This window comes from Nelusetta ayraudi, unplaced genomic scaffold (assembly GCF_046127955.1).
Source record: "Nelusetta ayraudi isolate G7.1 ecotype Tasmania unplaced genomic scaffold, CSIRO-AGI_Nayr_v1 ptg000061l, whole genome shotgun sequence".
Taxonomy (NCBI): domain Eukaryota; kingdom Metazoa; phylum Chordata; class Actinopteri; order Tetraodontiformes; family Monacanthidae; genus Nelusetta; species Nelusetta ayraudi.
Genome location: NW_027466111.1, coordinates 1,094,635 through 1,120,000, shown reverse-complemented (window position 1 = coordinate 1,120,000; position 25,366 = coordinate 1,094,635). Strand labels below are relative to the sequence as shown.

The following is a 25,366-nucleotide window of genomic DNA, read 5'->3' as shown; positions in this document are numbered from 1 at the left end:
CCCTGCTGTCCTTGTGTTACCCTTGGAGCTGCAGCAGCAGCAGCAGCAGCAGCAGCAGCAGCAGCAGCAGCAGCCATGTTGTACAGCAGCAGCTCACCACCTCCTCACTCCTCCTCACTCCTCTGGTCCAAGTGGCTGTCACACACCTCTGGCACCGTGTTCAGCTCTGACATCATCCAGCCCTCCGCTTGCCAGCCAATCACATTCCACCACTGATCAGGAGTCAGAGGCCTCCAGAAAGAGAGGCTGAGAGCCGCTGCCGGCAACCACAGAAGAAGAGCGGGGGGACGGGGGGGGGCGCTCGCAGCAGTTGATGTTGAACATTTCCACTGCTGCGGTTTAGCTTAGCACAGCTAGCTGTCAAAGTTTGGGGTGGTTTAGCTTAGCATAGCTACCTTTCAAGGATGCTGTGGTTTAGCTTAGCACAGCTAGCTGTCAAAGTTGGGGGTGGTTTAGCTTAGCATAGCTACCTTTCAAAGATGCTGTGGTTTAGCTTAGCACAGCTAGCTGTCAAAGTTGGGGATGGTTTAGCTTAGCATAGCTACCTTTCAAGGATGCTGTGGTTTAGCTTAGCACAGCTAGCGGTCAAAGTTGGGGGTGGTTTAGCCTAGCATAGCTACCTTTCAAAGATGCTGTGGTTTAGCTTAGCACAGCTAGCTGTCAAAGTTGGGGGTGGTTTAGCTTAGCGTAGCTACCTTTCAAAGATGCTGTTGTTTAGCTTAGCACAGCTAGCTGTCAAAGTTGGGGGTGGTTTAGCTTAGCATAGCAAACTCTCAGAATGAATGACAGCAGCTGGGAGAAGTTGGCAGCTCCTCCTCCTCCACCTCCTCCTCCTCTTCCTCCTCCAGCCGCCACCTGCTCCTCCTCGTTAGTGTTTTTCCCAGGATTGTTCTCTGTTTTCACCACCTGTCCCGGGAAAAATAAAATCTCTCCCGGGAAACAATTTGTCCCATTTTTTTTTAGGGAAAATGACAAAACCTCGTTTGATTTCCGTCTGTGGTCCAGATAGGGTTTCCCCCCCCCCCCGAGATGTCCCGGATTTGAAAGTCTAGGAGGTGGCAACCCTACTCCTCGTCCGTGCATCACCTCCTCCACATGCTGATGTTGTCCTCCCAGACGAGGCTCCGCCCACAATGGGCGGGACCAGGCTCCTCTGCTGCGACTTCCAGCAGCTTCTGCTCTCCACTCGCTGCCTCACCAGCTTCCTTCCATCACCTCACCGCAACACACACACACACACACACACACACACACACACACACACACCTACAGCGGGGGCTGCTGAGCCCTGTGACCTTTCACCTTCAAACACGGCCTGAGCGCTGCGGCCCACACAGCGCCCCCTGGCTGCCTGGACTGGACCAGCGGGCGGCAGCAGCCACCAAGCAGTCGTCAAGGCTGCCGGAACCCCGCCGCTCCCAGCCTGTGGAGGGCGCTGCAGCTTCTTGTGACCCTCGTGCAGCCGATGATCCTCCGACCTTTGACCTCGGCCCAGATGAGTCAAATTCCACAATAAAATGTCCCATTCTGAGCAGTTTCACGTCTTTATTGTCCGCAGCCAACGAGCGCCAAAAACGAGCGCATTTAGCCCCGTGTTTGCAGCCTCCCGCTAAGACTCTGGAGCCTCCGCATGTGCGGCAGGTGAAAGGTGAGTGGACTGAGGCGCGCAGCGCCCCCTACCTGTGAGCTTCTTGACGGGCTGCAGCCGCACGCCGACGGCCTGGTGGCTGAGCAGCGGCGAGGAGGGCAGCGAGCGCGACACGCCCTCCATCATGCGGATGTGCTGCAGGCCCTCGGTCATGGACAGCGGCACCGGCACGCCGTCGTTGTCCGGCTCAAAGGCAGCGTCGCCGTCTACGCTGCCACCTGCAGGACAGGAGGACACACAGACGTCAGGCGTTTCTTCCCCTCGGCCTCCGGTGTTGCAACGGTGTCGACGTTATTACAGTGCAAGTTGTGACCCCCCCCCCCCCCCCCCCGCCCTCCCGGTCCAAACACCTCAGTCTGCTGCTCCTCGACGCTCTGGTTTTTCGACTTCCTGGTCCACGCCAGTGATTGGCTGGCGTGGTATTAAAAATAATCTCTTCACATCTACAGACGCTTCATTTCCAGACAAAAACATCTAAATGTGGACTCCGACGGATCCTTTCTGCCTCCATCCCGGTGCCGAGACGCAGAGCTGTCATCCAGAAGCTCTATTTTCAGCCCGTTTGTGTATTTGACTGATCCTGTGGAGGTCAAAGGTCACCGCCGAGACCTTACAACAGGAAATGCGGCGGAGGGCTACCGGCGGCGGCGGAGACGGCGTGAAGAGGTGAAGTCGGAGGGTGTGGTCGGTCTGCAGAACTCTGGATCGAGCCACACTGCCCCCCCTTCTGCTAACGATGGAACTGCGGGATCGGTTGGTAAAACGACTTCCAGTGGAAAGGACGGAGGACTCGGCAGCACTCAGCCTGCAGTGTGGTTGTGAGATGTTTACTAACTGTGGTTTCATTTCTTATGTTTCACTGTTTTTTATAATTTTATACTTGTGTTTTTTCAGAAAGTATCTCAGGTTTTATGTGGGCCACGTCAAAGACGATTGTCTGTTTCCACAGATGACGATGTTTTTTCTGATTATTATTGTTTATATTTTATTTACTGTTCTTCTGCTTTTTCATACACCAAAGGAAGGCACTTATTAAATGAATTAATTGTATCACGAGAATAAAGGAATGCAATTCAAGTTTGACTGAGCCGGTTGAAAGCAGCAGGGTGGGAGCAGGAGGGAGGAGCTCCGGTCCAGGGGAGGTGGGAGGAGCTCAGCCTGGTCCTGCTCTCTGACACCAGCAGGGTTATTGATGCCGGACCACTGACTGGTCCGACCAAGCAGAGAGAGCAGCCCTGCAGGCAGCACGTGGTGTTTGTGGTGGTGCAGCTGCCTCCTCCCACATCATCATCACCACCATCATCACCAGCATCATCATCATCATCTTCATCATCATCATCATCATCATCATGCTGCAACAATCCCAAAGCAGAAGAAGAAGAAGCCTCAGACCATGAAGGTAAGGACAAACTGAGCCACTTCTGCTGCTTCACAAAGTCCAAATGAAGATAACTGAAAGCTGCTTCTCTTCTGGAGGGCGTTGACTTCCGTCCTACTGTCCTCATGTCCTAATGTCCTTAATGTCCTAACGTCCGACTGTCCTCAATGTCCTAACGTCCTACTGTCCTAATGTCCTAACGTCCTAACGTTCTACTGTCCTAACGTCCGACTGTCCTAATGTCCTTAATGTCCTTAATGTCCTACCGTCCGACTGTCCTCAATGTCCTAACGTCCTAACGTCCTACTGTCCTTAATGTCCTACCGTCCTAATGTCCTTAATGTCCTTAATGTCCTACCGTCCTAATGTCCTAACGTCCTAATGTCCTACCGTCCTAATGTCCTTAACGTCCTAACGTCCTACTGTCCTAATGTCCTTAATGTCCTTAATGTCCTTAATGCCCCAATGTCCTACCGTCCTAATGTTCTTAACGTCCTAACGTCCTACTGTCCTTAACGTCCTACTGTCCTTAACGTCCTAACGTCCTACTGTCCTAAAGTCCTACCGTCCTAATGTTCTTAACGTCCTAACGTCCTACTGTCCTAATGTCCTTAATGTCCTTAATGCCCTAATGTCCTTAACGTCCTACTGTCCTAATGTCCTACCGTCCTAATGTCCTTAACGTCCTACTGTCCTTAACGTCCTAACGTCCTAACGTCCTACTGTCCTAATGTCCTTAACGTCCTACTGTCCTAAAGTCCTACCGTCCTAATGTTCTTAACGTCCTAACGTCCTACTGTCCTAATGTCCTTAATGTCCTTAATGCCCTAATGTCCTTAACGTCCTACTGTCCTTAACGTCCTAACGTCCTACTGTCCTAATGTCCTACCGTCCTAATGTCCTTAACGTCCTACTGTCCTTAACGTCCTAACGTCCTAACGTCCTACCGTCCTAATGTCCTTAACGTCCTACTGTCCTAAAGTCCTACCGTCCTACCGTCCTAATGTCCTTAACGTCCTAACGTCCTAACATCCTACTATCCTAACGTCCTTAACGTCCTACTGTCCTACCGTCCTAATGTCCTTAACGTCCTAACGTCCTAACGTCCTACTATCCTAACGTCCTTAACGTCCTACTGTCCTGGTGAAAACAACAACATGTCCAGTCTGAGTGAAATGAAACCAACGGCCACTGAACCACTGCAAACGTCTCCACAGAGGGAAAGGTGAGGATATAATTAGCACCAAGATTCCCACCAGCTGCACACACACACACACACACACACACACACACACACACACACACACACACACACACACACACACACAGACTCCCAGCCTCCACTGCAAACAACAAGCAGCACTAAAGTGACCTTCTTCTCTCCCTGCAAACTCATTTTTCAGTCGTCACAAAGTTCTCTGCAATAAAGTCACATGACCAAACAAGGGAGGTAAACATGAGGGTGGAGAGAGAGAGAGAGAGAGAGAGAGCGAGAGAGAGGGAGAGAGAGACAGAGAGACACTCAGCCATTGGAGCAGCTGAAGGACGTGAAGCTCCGCCTACCTTGGCTGATGTGGCTCAGCTGGAGGTCTAGAGCGGGGAGGGCGGGGTCCAGGTCCTCGCCGTCTGCAGGGCGGACACAAACAGACAGGAAGTGAGCTCGCTGATGCTGCAGCAGCGCCGTGTCCTCCTCCTCTGTCAGCCAGGTGTGCCAGCGCAGCGCCCCCTGCAGGCTGCTCACACACAGACCCTCCACGCCCTTCCTGCGGAGGCCCAGCCGGCCCCTGATGGTGGCCAAGGGGTTGGACACCGCCGCCGCCGCCGCCAGGCTCCACCTCCTCCTCCTCCGCCTCCCCATGGTGCCGAGAGACGGAGCCGCGGCAGCAGCTGGAACACCACTGGATACTTTCCACAGCAGCCACACTGCAGAGGGGAGCAGGGGGCGTGTCCCTCCATAGATTGGTTAATGATATTAGGATCAATTAGGCCCGGAGGCGGGGGGGCGGGGCTGAATTAGCCACAGCAGATTGATCAGAGGTAGGATTATAATCCTGCTGCACAGCAGATCAGCCACTGCAGACCCTGACAGTCCAACTGGCACTAACAGATCCTCCAGTCAGCAGAGCAGCCTCTCAGATGTTCCACAGATGCTCCTCCGCCTCCTTCAGCCCGTAGTAGCTGCAGCCACTGAGGAGGCGTGAGGACCGGCAGCAGGGGCCAGCTCTGGTGGATCTGATTGGCAGCTGGGCCTCCACACGGTGAGAAGATAGGAGATGGCCAGCGCTCCATTGATGGCTCGAAAGCATCAGGAGGTTTGAGAGTGTAAAAATAAAGCTAGTTAGTGGTCGTGATACTGTTTGGAGCAGGATTGACTCATCACGAGATGACTCGTGATGAGTCAGCACGCAGGTCTGGAGGAGGTGAAGTCGGTCCAGCAGCCTGGTGGCACCCTGGAGGTCCACCACCTCCAGAAGCAGTCAGGATGTGTCGGTCTGTCAGTCAGTCAGTCAGTCAGTCAGTCTGGAGGCTGCAAACTGGTGAGACTCAACAGACTGAGAGACGACAGCAACAGAAATGAGACCTTCTTCTGCTCCACAGGGGGGCGCCACTGTGTACTTCTTACACTTATTGTATGACATGAAAGTGTTTTGTACAGTTTTTATTTTGATATATATATATATATATATATATATTTAGGACAGTGTGGATGGATTCACACCAACGACAGTGGAGATAGTGAATGAAGATCTTCTCACTGAAGAAAAGATGATCTGCTGGACCTCAGGTGAGATGGTGAGGATTGAGGAAGTGACTGGTGAAGCTGTGGAGCAACATCAGGATAAATCCATGACCCATCTACTGTTTTATCTCTGGCCCAAAATACTGAAGCCTCCATCTTCACCATCATCATCATCATCATCATCATCATCATCACCTTCACCATCATCACCACCTTCACCACCTTCACCATCATCACCACCTTCACCACCTTCACCATCATCACCATCTTCATCATCACCACCACCACCACCATCACCATCACCACTTTCATCACCATCACCACCAACATCATCATCATCACCACCTTCATCATCACCACCACCACCACCATCACCATCACCACTTTCAACATCATCACCATCATCATCATCATCACCATCACCACTTTCATCATCATCACCATCATCATCATCATCACCACCTTCACCATCATCATCATCACCACCTTCACCATCATCATCACCATCACCACCTTCATCATCACCACCTTCACCATCACCATCATCACCATCTTCATCATCACCACCACCACCACCATCACCATCACCACTTTCATCACCATCACCACCAACATCATCATCATCACCACCATCGTCATCATCATCACCACCTTCATCATCACCACCACCACCACCATCACCATCACCACTTTCAACATCATCACCATCATCATCATCATCACCATCACCACTTTCAACATCATCACCATCATCATCATCATCACCATCACCACTTTCATCATCATCACCATCATCATCATCATCACCACCTTCACCATCATCATCATCACCACCTTCACCATCATCATCACCATCACCACCTTCATCATCACCACCTTCATCATCACCATCACCACCTTCATCATCATCATCATCATCATCGTCCTGGTCCATCACAACACAGGAACCAGGTCAGATGATTCCAACTGCTCAGTCAGCAGGAAACACAACATCTTATTTCTTGCTGCTCAGGGTAGGTGCCCTTTGTGACATCACAGAGGGATAAGTGTCCACACACACACACACACACACACACACACACACACACACACACACACACACACACAGCAGAGTCAATGGCTACTGGGAGGAAACTGAGTTTTAATCAGCAGATTGGGTTTAATTCCACCCCATATTTAGTTTTACTATCACTGAGTGAGCTCAGCTGTCTCTCTTCCCCCCCCCCACCCCCTGTCAGACATGGTGACCTCTGACCCCGGGCGGTGGGGGATCTGAGTGGAGGCTCGTCGATGATGGCGGCGGCGGGCCAGCCAGTGACGCATGTGAGTGTGGCTGCGTGCGTCAGGCTCAGCAGTGTCCTGGACGGCCGGCCGGCCGGACGGACCGACGGACGGACGGACGGACGGAGGTGTGAAGACGGAGGAAGTGCAGAGAGAGATGGAAAATGTTGGTGAGTGAAGAAGAAGAAGAAGAAGGAGGAGAAGAGAAGAGGAGGGAGAGAGAAGAAGCGAGCGATGATGATGCAGCTGACTCCCACACTGCCATCCGACTGAGGAGAGCAGCGTTGCAGCGCTGAGTGGGCGGGACTCATTTAGAAAGGGAGCCAAAATAAAAGGTGGTGGTGGTGGTGGGGGGGGCTTGTGAGCATCTCCCACCCTCTCAGTCTGACACAACGCTGAGGTTACATCACCACAACAGGAACTGGGAGTTCTGAGCAGCAGCAGCAGCAGTGCCTCCATCTCTTCACAGCTGAGTTTCCTGCCTCGGCTCTCGGCTTCAGGTCACGGACTCACAGGTGCCCAAGCTCAGAGTCGCTCCACTCTTCCTCCTCCTCCTTCTTCCTTCTTCTTCTTCTTCTTCTGCTCCACTTCGTCCAATGAAAAGCAGCCTTGAGAGCGAGGCAGCAGGTCCGGAGCGGCGCCAGCTCCGTCTGAACCTCTGACAGTCCTCCACCGGACCGCAGACTCCCACCGAGGCTGCAGATGCCACTTCCTGCACCGACCAGCTGCCACCACCAGGAGACCACCCTGAGCCCAGGCTTAGCCACGCCCTGATCCTGCCTTCACAAGCCCTGCCCACCATCGGGCTCCCTCTGAGAGGATGAGGCGCCGGCTAAATAACCAATGGTTTTTTATAATGGTTGCCTCCATTAAAGGTCCAGGGTGTAAATATTTGGGACATTTTGAGAGGAAACAGCGACATCAGGCGGTGACATTTGAGACTGCAGGGCTCTTTCAGTCACCCTCCTTCTCCTCAGCTTGCCAGTGAACTACGGTGGCCAGTGCACCCAAACTTGGATACCTGGTCCACCTTCTTCTTCGTTGGTTGGAGACGCTGACTGACATGATACTTAATATTCATGGTATAATTTTACACACTGGGCCAGCCCAGCACCAGGCCAGCCCAGCACCAGGCCGGCCCAGGACCAGGCCGGCCCAGCACCAGGCCAGCCCAGCACCAGGCCGGCCCAGGACCAGGCCAGCCCAGCACCAGGCCGGCCCAGGACCAGGCCGGCCCAGCACCAGGCCAGCCCAGGACCAGGCCAGCCCAGGACCAGGCCGGCCCAGCACCAGGCCGGCCCAGCACCAGGCCATCCCAGGACCAGGCCAGCAGGTGGCAGGTGGCAATGTGACAGAGCTACCAGGAGATGCAGCTGATGCTGTTCTTTACCAGATGTAAAACCAGGAGGGGGTCACATCGCCACCTACAGGAGGGGGGGAGACTTGACTGTGGCTGAGAGAGTGAAAATAACAACATCTCCACCTGCAGAGCCTCCACAGACACAGTGTCCTCACGGCAGGAGGAGGAGGAGCAGGGAGCAGGAGGTGAAGACTGGCTGTCGCCATGGCAACCGGAGACGGACGGCGAGGAGGGAAACAGGAAGTGACGGCGGCTGAGCCCGCCCCCTCTCTCTCAGCTCCCTGACTGTGCTGCCTCGCTCGCCCACTGACACACCGGGATTCATTATGCTGCCTGTGTGTGTGTGTGTGTGTGTGTGTGTGTGCGTGTGTGGGATTTTTCAGAGCAGCTTGTTTGCCGTCGCACACACACACACACACACACACACACACACACACACACACACCCAGCGAGGACCTGACAGGCTTCTTGCTGGACACCTGCAAACATCAACTGCACGGCGGTGAGCTGCAGAAACACAACGACCAGTCGACCAATCAGAGCGCTGAGCTGCTCGCAGGAACAACAACCATGTTTCTGCTCCACGTGGACCAGGTGGCTCCACCCACCACCACCCCCTTGTCAGCCAGCAACTAGGCAGCTGCTCTAATCAGGCCGAGAGCAGAGCAGCACACCCAGGTGACCCGCAACAGGTCCGTCTGATTGGCTGAGAGGAAACTTAAATGGTCCCCAGGAGGAGAAGCACCAATAAACCAGTCAAACTGGTCACAGCGTCAAGGGGCGGAGGAGATCCTCCAGGAGGACTGGGAGGAGGACTGGGAGGACTGGGAGAACCAGGGATGAGAAGGTGTGTGGAGGAGGAACAGGAAGTGCATGGAGACGGAGGAGGAACAGGAAGTGGATGAGGGATGGAGACGGAGGAGGAACAGGAAGTGGATGAGGGATGGAGACGGAGGAGGAACAGGAAGTGGATGAGGGATGGAGACGGAGGAGGAACAGGAAGTGGATGAGGGATGGAGACGGAGGAGGAACAGGAAGTGGATGGAGACGGAGGAGGAACAGGAAGTGGATGAGGGATGGAGGAGGAACAGGAAGTGCATGGAAACGGAGGAGGAACAGGAAGTGGATGAGGGATGGAGATGGAGGAGGAACAGGAAGTGGATGGAGACGGAGGAGGAACAGGAAGTGGATGAGGGATGGAGACGGAGGAGGAACAGGAAGTGGATGAGGGATGGAGACGGAGGAGGAACAGGAAGTGGATGGAGACGGAGGAGGAACAGGAAGTGGATGGAGACGGAGGAGGAACAGGAAGTGGATGAGGGATGGAGACGGAGGAGGAACAGGAAGTGGATGAGGGATGGAGACGGAGGAGGAACAGGAAGTGGATGAGGGATGGAGACGGAGGAGGAACAGGAAGTGGATGGAGACGGAGGAGGAACAGGAAGTGGATGAGGGATGGAGGAGGAACAGGAAGTGCATGGAAACGGAGGAGGAACAGGAAGTGGATGAGGGATGGAGATGGAGGAGGAACAGGAAGTGGATGGAGACGGAGGAGGAACAGGAAGTGGATGAGGGATGGAGACGGAGGAGGAACAGGAAGTGGATGAGGGATGGAGACGGAGGAGGAACAGGAAGTGGATGGAGACGGAGGAGGAACAGGAAGTGGATGAGGGATGGAGACGGAGGAGGAACAGGAAGTGGATGAGGGATGGAGACGGAGGAGGAACAGGAAGTGGATGAGGGATGGAGACGGAGGAGGAACAGGAAGTGGATGGAGACGGAGGAGGAACAGGAAGTGGATGGAGACGGAGGAGGAACAGGAAGTGGATGAGGGATGGAGACGGAGGAGGAACAGGAAGTGGATGGAGACGGAGGAGGAACAGGAAGTGGATGAGGGATGGAGACAGAGGAGGAACAGGAAGTGGATGGAGACGGAGGAGGAACAGGAAGTGGATGGAGACGGAGGAGGAACAGGAAGTGGATGAGGGATGGAGACGGAGGAGGAACAGGAAGTGGATGGAGACAGAGGAGGAACAGGAAGTGGATGGAGACAGAGGAGGAACAGGAAGTGGATGGAGACGGAGGGGCCTACGCAGGGCTGCTCCACTAAGCCTCCCTCTGCTGCTACTTCATCTCACTCCATCCTCCTGCTTTTGTTCTCCAGAAATATCTGAGTGGGCGGGAAGTGTGTGAGCATGTGTAAACGTGTGTGTGTGTGTGTGTGTGTGCGTGTCTGTGTGAGTGTGAGTGTGAGTGTGAGTGTGAGTGTGAGGAGAGGAGAGGAGAGCTGCTGGCTGACAGGATGAGAGGGGGAGGGGTGGAGAGCGGTGACAGGAAGTGACGACTGCTGAGTGGGACCAGATCCCCACAGTGTGTTGTGACAACCTCAGGACACCTGAAGGTGCCTCCGCAGGCTCCTCCACCGCCTCGGCCGACGTGGCAGCCAATCGGCCGGCAGGACGACCAGAGCCCGAGGAAGGCAGGAAATAGAACGTGACCTTCACCGGCTGATTTCAAACCGTCTGAACGTCTGAACAGTGTCTCAAGTGTCCTCACTTGTTTGTGCAGGTCCATATTTTCACAGAGAGGTCACAACTGCATAAAAAACAACTGTGGAGGAACCCTTCAGGAAACATCTCTGCAGTCACCCAGTGGTCACAGAGAGGAAGCAACCTTCACTGCAGGAGCTGCTGTCAACTTCCTTCCACCGCCGACTGGCTGGCTGACTGGCTGACTGGCTGTAGGACTGACTGACTGTAGGACTGACTGACTGGCTGGCTGGCTGGCTGACTGGCTGACTGACTGACTGTAGGACTGACTGACTGGCTGGCTGGCTGACTGACTGACTGTAGGACTGACTGTAGGGCTGACTGACTGTAGGACTGACTGTAGGACTGACTGACTGACTGACTGGCTGGCTGGCTGACTGGCTGTAGGACTGACTGACTGTAGGACTGACTGACTGGCTGGCTGGCTGGCTGACTGGCTGACTGACTGACTGTAGGACTGACTGTAGGGCTGACTGACTGTAGGACTGACTGTAGGACTGACTGACTGTAGGACTGACTGACTGACTGACTGGCTGGCTGGCTGACTGGCTGTAGGACTGACTGACTGATTGACTGACTGACTGACTGGCTGTAGGACTGACTGTAGGGCTGACTGACTGACTGACTGACTGACTGTAGGACTGACTGACTGACTGACGGACTGACTGACTGACTGTAGGACTGGCTGTAGGACTGACTGACGGACTGACTGACTGTAGGACTGACTGTAGGACTGACTGACTGACTGTAGGACTGACTGACTGACTGACGGACTGACTGACTGACTGTAGGACTGGCTGTAGGACTGACTGACGGACTGACTGACTGTAGGACTGACTGTAGGACTGACTGACTGACTGACTGTAGGACTGACTGACTGGCTGGCTGGCTGACTGGCTGGCTGTAGGACTGGCTGGCTGTAGGGCTGACTGACTGTAGGACTGACTGACGGACTGGCTGTAGGACTGACTGACTGACTGACGGACTGACTGACTGACTGTAGGACTGGCTGTAGGACTGACTGACGGACTGACTGACTGTAGGACTGACTGACTGACTGACTGTAGGACTGACTGACTGTAGGACTGACTGACTGGCTGGCTGGCTGACTGGCTGGCTGTAGGACTGGCTGGCTGTAGGGCTGACTGACGGACTGGCTGTAGGACTGACTGACGGACTGTAGGACTGACTGACTGGCTGGCTGGCTGACTGGCTGGCTGTAGGACTGGCTGGCTGTAGGGCTGACTGACGGACTGGCTGTAGGACTGGCTGGCTGACTGTAGGACTGACTGACTGTAGGACTGACTGGCTGACTGACTGACTGACTGACTGTAGGACTGACTGACTGGCTGGCTGGCTGACTGGCTGGCTGTAGGACTGGCTGGCTGTAGGGCTGACTGACTGTAGGACTGACTGACGGACTGGCTGTAGGACTGACTGACTGACTGACGGACTGACTGACTGACTGTAGGACTGGCTGTAGGACTGACTGACGGACTGACTGACTGTAGGACTGACTGTAGGACTGACTGACTGACTGACTGTAGGACTGACTGACTGGCTGGCTGGCTGACTGGCTGGCTGTAGGACTGGCTGGCTGTAGGGCTGACTGACGGACTGGCTGTAGGACTGACTGACTGACTGTAGGACTGACTGACTGTAGGACTGGCTGGCTGACTGTAGGACTGACTGACTGTAGGACTGACTGGCTGACTGACTGACTGACTGACTGGCTGACTCACTGACTCACTGACTCACTGACTCAGAGCAGATGCAGGATTCACACCGTGATCAAAGAGCGGAGGAGCAACAATGTTCAGCTCAAAGTTCTCTGCAGCCTCCAGCTGCTGTGAAGATCACATCTTCAGGCTGCTGGGACCAACTAGCACCATGCTCACTGGGGAGAGCGCCCCCTGGCTGCAAGCAAAAGGAAGAGCAGCCATAATAAATCCCATAAAACCAGAGAAAGCCACACACACACACACACACACACACACACACACACACACACACACACACACACACACACACACACACACACACACGAGCGCTCACCCACCACAGACCACGACGACCAACGACATCGAAACCGTCGACACCACCTCCATCATCCCTCCATCAGCCCCCCCCTCCCCCCGGCAGACTCACCTGTCCCAGGTCAGCTGCTCTGCTGTCCAGACGGCAGAAATCCTGCAACATGGTGACAGATCCTGAAGAGAGCAGCGGAGCAGCAGACTGCTGGAGAAGCTCCACACACTCACTGGGCTCCGCCTCCTCCTCCTCGCTCTCCCTAGCAGCAGTGGAGCTCTCTCTCTCTCTCTCTCTCCCTCCCTCCCACTTTATCTCTCCCTCTCTCTGCCTTAACTCTTTCACAGCTGATCGGAAGTATCATCATCATCATCACCATCATCATCATCACCACCGCCATCACTTCCTGTCTCCCTGGCACTTCCTGTAGCTCAGCCGTGAAGAGCTCGTCATCCTCTGTGATGAAGGTGAGAGACCCTGGGAACAGCTGAGGACCCTGCAGTGTCTCCACCTGGTCTCCTCCTCTGTCTGTCTGTCTGTCTGTCTGTCTGTCTGTCTGTGTATCTGACACACACAGAGACTAACAGCCGCCGCCACCTCAGACAGGAAACCAGTGACAGCCACTGGCGAGGGCCAGCTGACGGGGGCAGCAGTGGTGAGAAGGTCACAGGAATCTTCACCTCTGTCATTGCTCCTCCCATCATCTTGCTTTCCGCAGGGCCGCCTGGTGCTGCTGCTCGGGTGGGGGAGCGTCGGTGTTGTTGTGCTCGCTTCCCGTCACTGCGCTGGTGTGAAAGCAGTGCGTGGGCGGCTCAGTGTGATCCCAGCTGCCACTGGAACTGTCACATCCAGACTGGCGCTGCAGAGCGCCCTCTAGCTCACAACTGGTGAAGATAACGTCCACTTTGTCTCCCTCCGCTGGCATCCACGCTCATGTCACACGCACACACTCGCACACACTCACACTCAAACACACACACACACACACACACACACACGCACACACACACGCACACTCACACTCACACTCAAACACACACACACACACACACACACACACACACTCGCACACACACACACTCGCACACACACACACTCAAACACACACACACACTCAAACACACACTCGCACACACACACACACACACACACACTCGCACACACACACACACACACACACACACACACACACACACACACACACACACACACACACACACACACACACACACACACACAGCGTTAGATTCCCTCAAACGTGCTACTTTGCACTTCAGGGGCGGAGCTTATTTCCTGTTCTGATGGGACAAAGTGGGAGGGACTTCCTGCGAGTGTGGTCAGGGTGGCATTGAGAGAACCAGGGTTCTCTTCGGGTGTTCTTCAGTATTTTTCAACATTCTTCAGTGTTCTTTATTGTTCTTCGGCGCTCTCTTCAGTATTCTGAGGAACTTGTGATACCGTCGACTGGTGGTGTGAAAACGCAGCAGACCAACCACGGCAGAGTGTGCGACTTCATCATGAGTCACCGGCTGAAGAAGGAAAGAAGTGAAATCCATCTGCCCACCTGGCACCAACCTCCAGGGGAGTCCAAGACCAGCTGAGCTAAGGAGAAGCTCACCAACCAACCAACCAACCAACCAGGATCTTCTGGATCCACTTCTGACCTTAGAGCAGGAAACTCTTCTGCCACACACACACACACACACACACACACACACACACACACACACACACACACACACACACACACACACACACACACACACACACACACACACACACACGCCCTCTAGTGGTGGAAGGACCACCTGGCTTTAGCACCGTTTCCAAGGCAACACTTCGGAGGGAACGCGTGAAGCTCACGCTGCTTTTAAGCTGCTGGCTGCAAACACAGAGCCAATGCTGCGCTGACTGGCTCTCTGGCGCCACCTGCCTGTCATAAGCCCCACCCCCAGCAAGTGTGCAGTACTCCAAGGTGTTGTGCAGATTGCATAGTGAGTCACATGACCGGTTCGGGTTACACTGGTTGGAATTTCCAATCTGCCTTCAAGAGGCTCTTCAGGTCGTCTTCAGTTTCACCTCAGCTGCTGCCGCCCCAAAATAGACCTGTGAGAAGAGAAGAGCGCCCCCTGCACCGCCCACAGGCCACCAGAGAGGTCACTGTTGCTCAGACTCACCGCTGCTGCGACTCTTCCTGTTGGCCTTCCCCCCCGTCAGCAGCATCTTCAGGCTGTTCCTGAACATGGCTGCTGGCCGCTGAGCTCCACAGACGACGACTGGAGGACCTGCTGGGAAAGAGACGCTGGTCAGTCACACTGGTCCTCACACTGGTCCTCACACTGGTCCTCACACTGGTCCTCACACTGGTCCTCACACTGGTCAGTCACACTGGTCCTCACACTGGTCCTCACGCTGGTCATCATAATGTTCCTGATAATGTTCCTCACACTGTTCCTCACACTGTTCCTCACACTGGTCCTCACGCTGGTCATCATAATGTTCCTGATAATGTTCCTCACACTGTTCCTCACACTGTTCCTCACACTGGTCCTCACGCTGGTCATCATAATGTTCCTGATAATGTTCCTCACACTGTTCTACACAACGTGAAAGGTGAGACTGAGTCATTAGACACACAGAACTGCTTCGCAAAAACATGCAGGCACACACACACACACACACACAAATACACACACACTGCTACAGGGGAACAAAGAAATTCTTTAACCACCAGAACTGAACCTCTGTGTCTGGACAAGATGGACAAGAGCAGCTGAAGAAGCGCCATTCTTCCACCATCCATCCATCCATCCATCCATCCATCCATCCATCCATCCATCCATCCATCCATCCATCCATCCATCCATCCCCAGAGAGGAGGCCCAGTGTCTGTGTTCCCTCAGGGCTGCTGCTCCGGTTCCTCTGACTGACACACAAACAGAGGTGTTCTGGAGTAGAAGAGGCCTCAGCAGCAGCAGCAGCAGCAGCAGCAGCAGCGGCAGCAGCAGCAGCAGCAGCAGCAGCAGCAGCAGCGGCAGCAGCAGCAGCGGCAGCAGCAGCAGCGGCAGCAGCGGCAGCCGCTGAAGGCGACATGATGATTCACCCTTTAAAAAGCCACGATTCCTGGTAAGTAAATCAATAAGTCAATGAATCAACGGGGCAAACGGTGATTCAAACAGAAGCAGTGGTTTGGAAACGACCTCCTGACTCGGCAGAGGAAGAACTTCCTGTCATGTGACTCCCGACTCTCATCCAGGTCTGTGTGCTTCTCTGGTTCTGATCGCGGCAAACACCAACAGAGAACCTGGACGGCTGAAGCTGGAAACCCCCGACCTTTGACCTTTGACCCCTGCAACAGACGTGTCGCTTCAGAGAATGAGGTCCGTCAGGGCCTCACCCTGAGCCACAGACTTTTCATTGACACCTTCATGTTTCGAAGCGACGTGTTTGTAGGCGGGGCCAGTAGGGGGGGCCAGGGGGGTGGCTCCTCCCACCACCACTGTTGCTAGGCAGAACTGTGGAGGCTGTTGGCATGCGGCCACACGGTCCAGCAACCTTCACCGCAGAGATCCTCATCAAGTCAAAGACGCAAGACCACATGTCATCCTAGTCTGACCAGGAAGTGTCCCGGCGACGCCGTCTGCGTCGCCGGGACACTTCTGTGTGTGTGTGTGTGTGTGTGTGTGTGTGTGCGCATGTTCTCAGGGACACGCAAAGCTGGCAGCCAGTCAGAGCAGAGCTGCTGAGGTGGCAGATGGAGGCTGAGGTTTCCGTGGCACCAGGTGAGTGTGAGATCAGCGGGAGGAGAAGGTGAAGGAAGGTGAGCTGCTATTGGCTCACAGTCACACAGTCAGCGCAGGAACCAGGAAGTGGAGGAGCAACAGGTCCACCAATCAACTTTCTGCCTGTGTGGAGGTCTAATCATGAGGTGATTGGTGCTGGGTTTTAGACTATCAAGGCAACACCAGAGACCCACCAGACCAGAACCTACCAGACCAGAGACCAACTAGACCAGGGCCTAGTAGATCAGAGACCAGCAGACCAGGAGCCACCAGACCAGGACCTACCAGACTAGGAGCCACCAGACCAGGAGCCACCAGACTAGGAGCCACCAGACCAGGACCTCACTTCTACACACTGAGAGCTCAAACAAAGCAGCGACTCCTACGGCCTCTGAAATGTGAGAAATGCAGCCGATGGTCTGGCTGGAATGCAGGCCACGCCCCCCTAGCAGACCGCCTTAGCAGAACCACTGTCCCTGACCACAGCACCGTGCACGTGAGCCAGACCACCGCCGTGCACGGCTGAGAGAAGTGTTGCAGCTGCAAAAGAGGCCTTGGCGGTCAGCTGACTGCGACCTTTCACCTCCGTCACTGCAGGGACCAAAGCAACAACTTCACAGCTGGATGGTCACACAGCAGCTACACAACCATGACGACACACATACACAATTCTCCTGCAGGAGGAGACCACAGAGCCCACAACCCTGGGCCAGTGAGTGTCTTCTCCTGGTTGTCCACCAGGAGGAGCAGTGATCTGACTCTGGAGCCGCAGTGGCCAGAAGAGAAGCTGCAGTTCTGGCTGATTAAAGTCCAGGACAAGCAGCTGAGAGGCCGTGAGAAGAAGAAGGTCTCCAAGTTTTCAAGCAGAGGAAACAAATCATCATCATCCACATTCTCCTCCTCTTCCTCTTCCTTCACCCCCTCCTGCTCCTCATCACCATCATCATCATCACAATAATGATCACCATCTTCTTCTTCTTCTTCTTCTTCTTCATCATCACCATCATCATCATCATCATCCACATTCTCCTCCTGCTCCTCATCACCATCATCATCATCATCACAATAATGATCATCTTCTTCTTCTTCTTCTTCTTCTTCTTCATCATCATCATCCACATTCTCCTCCTCTTCCTTCACCCTCACCTCCTCCTGCTCCTCATCACCATCATCATCATCACAATAATGATCATCTTCTTCTTCTTCTTCTTCATCACCATCATCATCATCATCCACATTCTCCTCCTCTTCCTTCACCTTCACCTCCTCCTGCTCCTCATCACCATCATCATCATCACAATAATGATCACCGTCTTCTTCTTCTTCTTCTTCTTCATCATCACCATCATCATTACCGGCTTTACCTTCATCATTATCTTCATCATCATCACCACACCACAACAACAACACCAGAACCAGTCCCTATCATCCTGGTGTGTTGATGGTTGGTGGTGCTCCTGTGACCTGCAGGCTCACCAGGTGCACCAACGAGTGGGAGGACTCACCAGGAGGAGAGGAGACACCAGGCAGCTCTTCGGATCAGCGCTGAGGCCGGAGCGGCGCCAGGTCCCGCTGTGAGTCGGTCCTCATCGCGTCCACGCTGCTCTGCAGAAGGAGAAGAAGAAGAAGAAGGAGAAGAAAGAGAAGTTCAAGTCTCAAGAGTCAGCAAGACGCTGACAAGGGCGTCTTGTCCCCCTGGACCACTACACTGCAGCTCCCTCATCATGGGTCAAGGTCGAGGATGTGGGCGGTGCTGGAATCTGTGTGGGATCATGTGACAAACGGCAGGACAAAGAGTCGCTTCGGTCACGTGACAGTCTGGAAGTTCTGCTCTTCATCCAAAGAACGACGGTAAAACCAGAACCTCTCTCTCTCTCTTTAACTCGTAGTTAAGATGAAACTACATCAAACTACATCCAGCAGTAGGAGCAGCAGTGTGTTGCTGGGTCAGTGGTGGGGGAGAGGGACGAGGAGTCACCACCTGATGGCGCACAATAAACACAGCAGCATCAACAACAACAACAACAACAACAACAACAACAACAACAGTAGCTCCGCCAGCAGCTGCTCCTGGACTCCGCCCCCAAATACTGAGAGCCAATCAGGGAGCCAGTCTTTGTCCTGAGCTGGCCGGGTATCTAACCTATCACCTCCACTGGGCGGGGCTTCAGCTCAGTTGGCGAGACACGAGAATCACGGCAGGACAGGAAGTGACCCGGCGTCTCGTTAGCACTAATTAGCTCTGTGTCAACACTGGCTCCACCTCCTGCTGTGACAGGCTGCTGGACGCTAATTGGAGCCTGGTGAGGCCTTCAGACAGGCCCCTCCCACTGACTTTCTGACACACACACACACACACACACGCTGTACACTCAGAGCAGCAAAGCCACCAGACAGGTGCACCAGCCAGCTGGGACCACTGGGGGCTGTGAGCGGCACTGCAGAGGTCTGCAGCTCCCAGGAACCCAACCCTCCTCGACTGCCAGCAGCTCCAGCAGGTGGAAGGCGGTGATGCGCTCGTGCGTCTGGAAGCCTCAATCGCTGCGCTTTCACCGCTGAAAGTGGCTGCAGTTCAGACGCCTCAAACCTCGAGGTGACCACGAGCCACATCATGTGACTCTCAGTAACCTGGAGCTGGAGATTATTTTTAAACTGAGCGTGGGAAAAAAAACACCAAACGGAGCAGTGAAAAAGAAGCTTGTGAGAAGTGCAGTTAAAGGGCCAGTGCAACAATTCTGCCTGTTTTTCAATGGTCAGCATCATAAACAGCTGTGATGCTTCAACCTTGACATAAATGACCCAGATTCCACCCACACCTCTCGGGGGAGGAGTTACATCTCACCTGTCAGGACGGAATGGCACTGCTCCATTCTGAAGCCACACCCCCTTAAAGGGCTGGTCCTTTCAATCCACCAATAACTGGCTTCCTGTCCTGCAGTGAACTAGGATGCAGTGTACTAGCAGCAGTGAACTGGGATTCAGTGAACTGGGCTGCAGTGAACTGGGCTGCAGTGAACTGGGATTCAGTGAACTGGGCACCAGTGAACTGGGCTGCAGTGAACTGGGATGCAGTGAACTGGGCTGCAGTGAACTGGGATTCAGTGAACTGGGCTGCAGTGAACTGGGATTCAGTGAACTGGGCACCAGTGAACTGGGATTCAGTGAACTGGGCACCAGTGAACTGGGCTGCAGTGAACTGGGATTCAGTGAACTGGGGTGCAGTGAACTGGGGTGCAGTGAACTGGGGTGCAGTGAACTGGGATGCAGTGAACTGGGAACCAGTGAACTGGGATTCAGTGAACTGGGATGCAGTGAACTGGGCTGCAGTGAACTGGGGTGCAGTGAACTGGGATGCAGTGAACTGGGCACCAGTGAACTGGGCTGCAGTGAACTGGGCACCAGTGAACTGGGCACCAGTGAACTGGACACCAGTGAACTGGGCTGCAGTGAACTGGGCACCAGTGAACTGGGATTCAGTGAACTGGGATGCAGTGAACTGGGCTGCAGTGAACTGGGGTGCAGTGAACTGGACACCAGTGAACTGGACACCAGTGAACTGGGCACCAGTGAACTGGACACCAGTGAACTGGGCTGCAGTGAACTGGGCACCAGTGAACTGGGATTCAGTGAACTGGGATGCAGTGAACTGGGGTGCAGTGAACTGGGATGCAGTGAACTGGGCACCAGTGAACTGGGCACCAGTGAACTGGACACCAGTGAACTGGGCTGCAGTGAACTGGACACCAGTGAACTGGGCACCAGTGAACTGGACACCAGTGAACTGGGCTGCAGTGAACTGGGCACCAGTGAACTGGGATTCAGTGAACTGGGATGCAGTGAACTGGGGTGCAGTGAACTGGGCACCAGTGAACTGGGCACCAGTGAACTGGACACCAGTGAACTGGGCTGCAGTGAACTGGGCACCAGTGAACTGGGCACCAGTGAACTGGACACCAGTGAACTGGGCTGCAGTGAACTGGACACCAGTGAACTGGGCACCAGTGAACTGGGCTGCAGTTTCCACTGGTGTGGACTTGCCCTCGGGTGCTGCTCACTGCATGCTGGCCGGTCACACTGTGACCCCCTGAACCAGACAACACGGCTGATTTCCTCAGTGGAATCTGAAACACTGCAAGTCTTTTTAATCTGCTGACTTCTTTGCTGGGTGAAGTGGAGACAGTGTGGAGACGGGCCAGTGTGCGCCAGGGCCGCCCGCTGCTTGGAAAACTCCAAAGAGTTTCTGAAAATAGCACCATGACTGGGCCGGGCTGCGGTTTCACTTGATGTCAATCTGAGCGCCGTCGCTTCCTGCTTCCTGCTGCTTCTCACCGCGTCACATCTGCCGCTCCCCCTGGCCCGCTTTTAATGCAACGCTGTGTCCCATCAACTGTTTGACTGATGTGACTTCAGGACAAGAGTAAGACTTTGATCAGCGGTGACGTCACAAGGACACAAACACCACAGCACCAACTTCAAGAAGACATCAAACCTTTCAGAAATAGAAGAGCAGTTTTTAAAATAAAAGACCGTTGAGGATTTCAGGGTCGTCAGAGGTGGGGGGGGGGGGGACCCAATCACCTCGTTTAGAAATGACTTCCTCTCCAATTGTGTGAACTGCTGCCCATCATTTTTAACCACGTCACAACTTTCTGGAACTATTTGCTCTCCTGTGAACACGGAGCGACGCTGGTGATCCGGCACCAGAACCAAGTGACGGATGGGAGGTGAATAACTGGAGAGCCGGTGGCGAGGAGCCGCTCGGCGCTGCTCGGCCACGCCGGCCTCTAATTGGCCATTAGCTCAGGCAGCGCCATCAAACAACTCCAGAGTAAAAGTCAGTTACTGACTTTGGAAGCAGCAGCTGACAAACCGTCCTGTTGGCAGGAGGGTGAAGGCTGCTGCTGCTGTTGCTGCTGCTGCAGCTTCTACTGCTGCTGCTCCTGCTGCTGCTGCTGCTGCTGCTGCTGCTGCTGCAGCTACTGCAGCTGCTGCTGCTGCTGCAGCTGCTCCTGCTGCTGCAGCTGTTACTGCTGCTGCTGCTGCTGCTTCTGCTGCTGCAGCTGTTACTGCTGCTGCTGCTGCTGCTGCTGCAGCTGCTGCTGCTGCAGCTTCTACTGCTGCTGCTGCTGCTACTGCTGCTGCTGCTGCTACTGCTACTGCTGCTGCTGCTGCTTCTACTGCTGCTGCTGCTCCTGCTGCTACTGCTGCTGCTGCTGCTACTGCTGCTGCTGCTGCAGCTTCTACTGCTGCTGCTGCTCCTGCTGCTACTGCTGCTGCTACTGCTACTGCTGCTACTGCTGCTGCTGCTGCTGCTGCTGCAGCTGCTCCTGCTGCTGCAGCTGTTACTGCTGCTGCTGCTGCTGCTTCTGCTGCTGCTGCTGCTGCTGCAGCTGCTCCTGCTGCTCCTGCTGCTACTGCTGCTGCTGCTGTTGCTGCTGCTGCTGCTGCTGCTCCTGCTGCTCCTGCTGCTACTGCTGCTGCTTCTGCCTCTGCTGCTGCTGCTGCTGCTGCTGCTGCTGCTGCTCCAGCCCCTTTGAAATGCTGATGAACAACCGTCATGGCTCCTCGACGGAGTTGAGCCATTACAGGCTCCAGCCAGTCAGTCAGCTCCTCCAGAACCTCTGATTGACTGACTGACCGAGCACAGGGAACCTATTGACACACACCAAGGCGTCGCTGTCACGGCGCCGCCCACACCTCCCGCAGCAGGACGGCCGCACCTCCATGTCCCAGTGTGAAGCACCGGAGCTGCAGCTGCAGCTGATCAACACCAGCGCCACCTCCAGGAGCCTGGCGACAGCCACGACTCGCTTCCTTATCCTCGTAAAATAGCAACAACTTTACAACACACAAGTCCACACGCGCACACGCGCGCGGATGCTACATTAGCTTTGTTTCAAATGGCAGTTTTTTGCAAAATAAAAGCGATATTTCTAAAAGTACAATTTTGCAGGTGTTTCCATTGAATGGCGTGAAGCACAGAAGCCGGAACTCCAAATCGTCTCCGCCACCGTCCAATCATAACGCGCCAGTGTCACTGGTCAGTCAACTGGTCACGTGACCCCGTACGTCACGTCACGTCCGCTGACGCTGCCATGTTTAGGCTTTGTGCAGTCCTGGGGGGGATGGAAACGCAGCTAGTGATGCGTCAGGTGTCCAGCAGGGGGCGGAGCAGCGTCCGCTGGGCGTGGCCCTAGGTCCTGATGACATGTCACACACATCCAGCTGACTGGCGTGGCAGCAGCCAATCAGGTTGTTGGAGCAGCTGCTAGCTAATAGGCTAAAGAGGAAGCTCTGGCTCCTAAGGGGGAGGGGCTCACTGATTGGATAATCTGACAGCCACGGCCAGCCAGTGTCCTGAAGAGGCTCCGCCCCCTCTGACCTGCAGTCAGGACAAACACAGGACAAACAAATCTCTCTCCCCCTCTCTCTCCCTCTCTCCCTCCCTCTCTCTCTCTCTCTCTCTCTTCCTCTCTCTCTCCCTCCCTCTCTCTTCCTCTCTCCCTCCCTCTCTCCCTCTCTCTCCCTTCCTCTCTCCCTCCCTCTCTCCCTCTCTCTCTCTCTCTCTCTCTCTTCCTCTCTCTCTCCCTCCCTCTCTCTTCCTCTCTCCCTCCCTCTCTCCCTCTCTCTCTCCCTCTCTCTCCCTTCCTCTCTCCCTCCCTCTCTCTCCCTCCCTCTCAATCTCTCCCTCTCTCTCTCTTTTCCTCTCTCCCTCTCTCCCCCCCTCCCTCTCTTTTCCCCTCTCTCCCTCTCTCTTCCTCTCTCCCTCCCTCTCTCTTCCTCTCTCCCTCCCTCCCTCCCTCTCTCTCTCCCTCTCTCTCGCTCTCTCTCCCTCCCTCTCTCTTCCTCTCCCTCTCTCTCTCTCTCTCTCCCTCTCTCTTCCTCTCTCCCTCCCTCTCTCCCTCCCTCCCTCCCTCTCTCTCTCCCTCTCTCTCTCCCTCTCTCTCTCCCTCCCTCTCTCTTCCTCTCCCTCTCTCTCTCTCTCTCTCTCTCTCTCTCCCTCTCTCTTCCTCTCTCTCTCTCTCTCCCTCCCTCTCTCTCTCTCCCTCCCTCTCTCTTCCTCTCTCTCTCTCTCTCCCTCCCTCTCTCTTCCTCTCTTCCTCTCTCCCTCTCTCTCCCTCCCTCTCTCTCTCCCTCCCTCTCTCTTCCTCTCTCCCTCCCTCTCCCCCCCCCCCCCCCTCTCTCTATTTCACTGGATGGGAGTGGTGTTCCGTGTTCACAGATCCTAAAACCCAAACCCAGAACACTGAACTCAGAACCCTCATTACAGAACCCAGAACTTTTAACCCAGAATCTTGAACTCTGAATCCTCAAAGTTAAACCCGGTACCCTGAAGCCAGAACCGTGGTTCCAGATCCCAGGAACCCAGAACCCATGTTGCAGTCTGAGACTGATGCTGATGGGGAAGGGGATAAAAACAAGGTGGTGTCGAGGGGGTGGAGCCACACCTGATTGAGGACGTGGTCACTCACCTGGGAGAGGTGTCGGAGCCCTATGTGACATCACACAGGGTTGATTTTCAGAACACACGTTTTTCCAACTGCTGCTGCTGCTGCTGAAGATGCAGCAGCAGCAGCAGGAGGAGGAGGAGGAGGAGGAGGAGCAGCGACCTTCACCTCAACACCCACCACTGGTGGCAGACAGGTTTCTTCTCAAACAGGAAGTGACCTTTGAGCAGGGACAGTGACAGGGGCTCCCAGTCTGCTGCTACTGGGAGGCTCCCAGTCTGCCTCCCAGTCTGCTGACTACTGCTACTGGGAGGCTCCCAGTCTGCCTCCCAGCCTGCTGACTGCTGCTACTGGGAGGCTCCCAGTCTGCCTCCCAGCCTGCTGACTGCTGCTACTGGGAGGTTTGCTCTGTCAGCCCAAACAGTCCTGATCTCCACGAACCGACAAGACGCTGCAGATGAACACTGGACGCGGTGCGTGCCGTGCCGTGCCGTGCTGCGGCGCGCTGATGCGGACCCCCTCCTCACCGCGTCCGGACCAGCGGCCCAGTGCGTCCCAGTAAACGGCCCCGGGGGGTCGAGGGCGGCCAGGCCGAGCAGCTGCTGTCGCTGGACCGGGACGTGAGCACAAGTTGGAGGCACAAACACACTCGGTACCTTTGCGGGACTCCAGTCGTCCGTCTCCGTCCTCACATCCGACCCCGCCCGCCCCTCTCAGTGGCTCTGGTGCCGGCGATGTTGCGGCGCTCCGGACCGAACCAAACCCAACCGAAGCGACCCCTCGTTCGTCCGTGACACCGCTGTCTGTGGGGGGGGGGGGCTCCTCGGGCTGCGGGCTGCGGGCTGCTGCAGGTCGCTGCAGGTCGCGGTGCCCGCGGGACGGAGGCTTCCTGTCGGCCGCTGGGAGCCTCCGAGTGTCGGGGCTGCGGCTGCTCGCTCGCTCGCTCGCGGGGAGCCGGAGCCGGGTGGTGTTCAGAGCCGGGTGGTGTTCAGTGCCGGGTGGTGTTCAGAGCCGGGTGGTGTTCAGAGCCACGCAGCGACGCCGCAGCAACACAACCGAGCTGCGCATCGACTCTGTCAAGTCGGCGGGGGCGCCAGAGGGCTGCACCGGAAGCGCTGCGCGCTTGCAAAAATAAAACGTAGACGCTCCAAT

The 25,366-nt window shown here is 55.1% G+C and overlaps 1 protein-coding gene across 7 annotated transcripts in view; it reads right to left on the bottom strand.

The window, feature by feature from the left end:
• Positions 1 to 25,155, bottom strand: part of tanc2b (tetratricopeptide repeat, ankyrin repeat and coiled-coil containing 2b) — a 66,144-nt gene extending 40,989 nt beyond the window's left edge. For 4 of the 7 annotated variants that reach the window (XM_076040526.1, XM_076040529.1, XM_076040530.1 and 1 more), the window contains exons 1-5: positions 24,871 to 25,154; positions 18,272 to 18,371; positions 15,162 to 15,269; positions 4,590 to 4,652; positions 1,681 to 1,866 (exon numbers count right to left, since the gene is read on the bottom strand). In XM_076040526.1, the coding sequence (XP_075896641.1) occupies positions 1,681 to 1,866; positions 4,590 to 4,652; positions 15,162 to 15,228 (316 nt within the window). In that variant the 5' untranslated portion in view covers positions 15,229 to 15,269; positions 18,272 to 18,371; positions 24,871 to 25,154. Of the gene's footprint in view, positions 1 to 1,680; positions 1,867 to 4,589; positions 4,653 to 15,161; positions 15,273 to 18,271; positions 18,372 to 24,870 lie in introns of all 7 variants that reach the window. The other 3 variants (XM_076040528.1, XM_076040527.1, XM_076040531.1) reach the window with 3 other exon arrangements.
• Between the last annotated feature and the right edge of the window lie 211 nt (positions 25,156 to 25,366).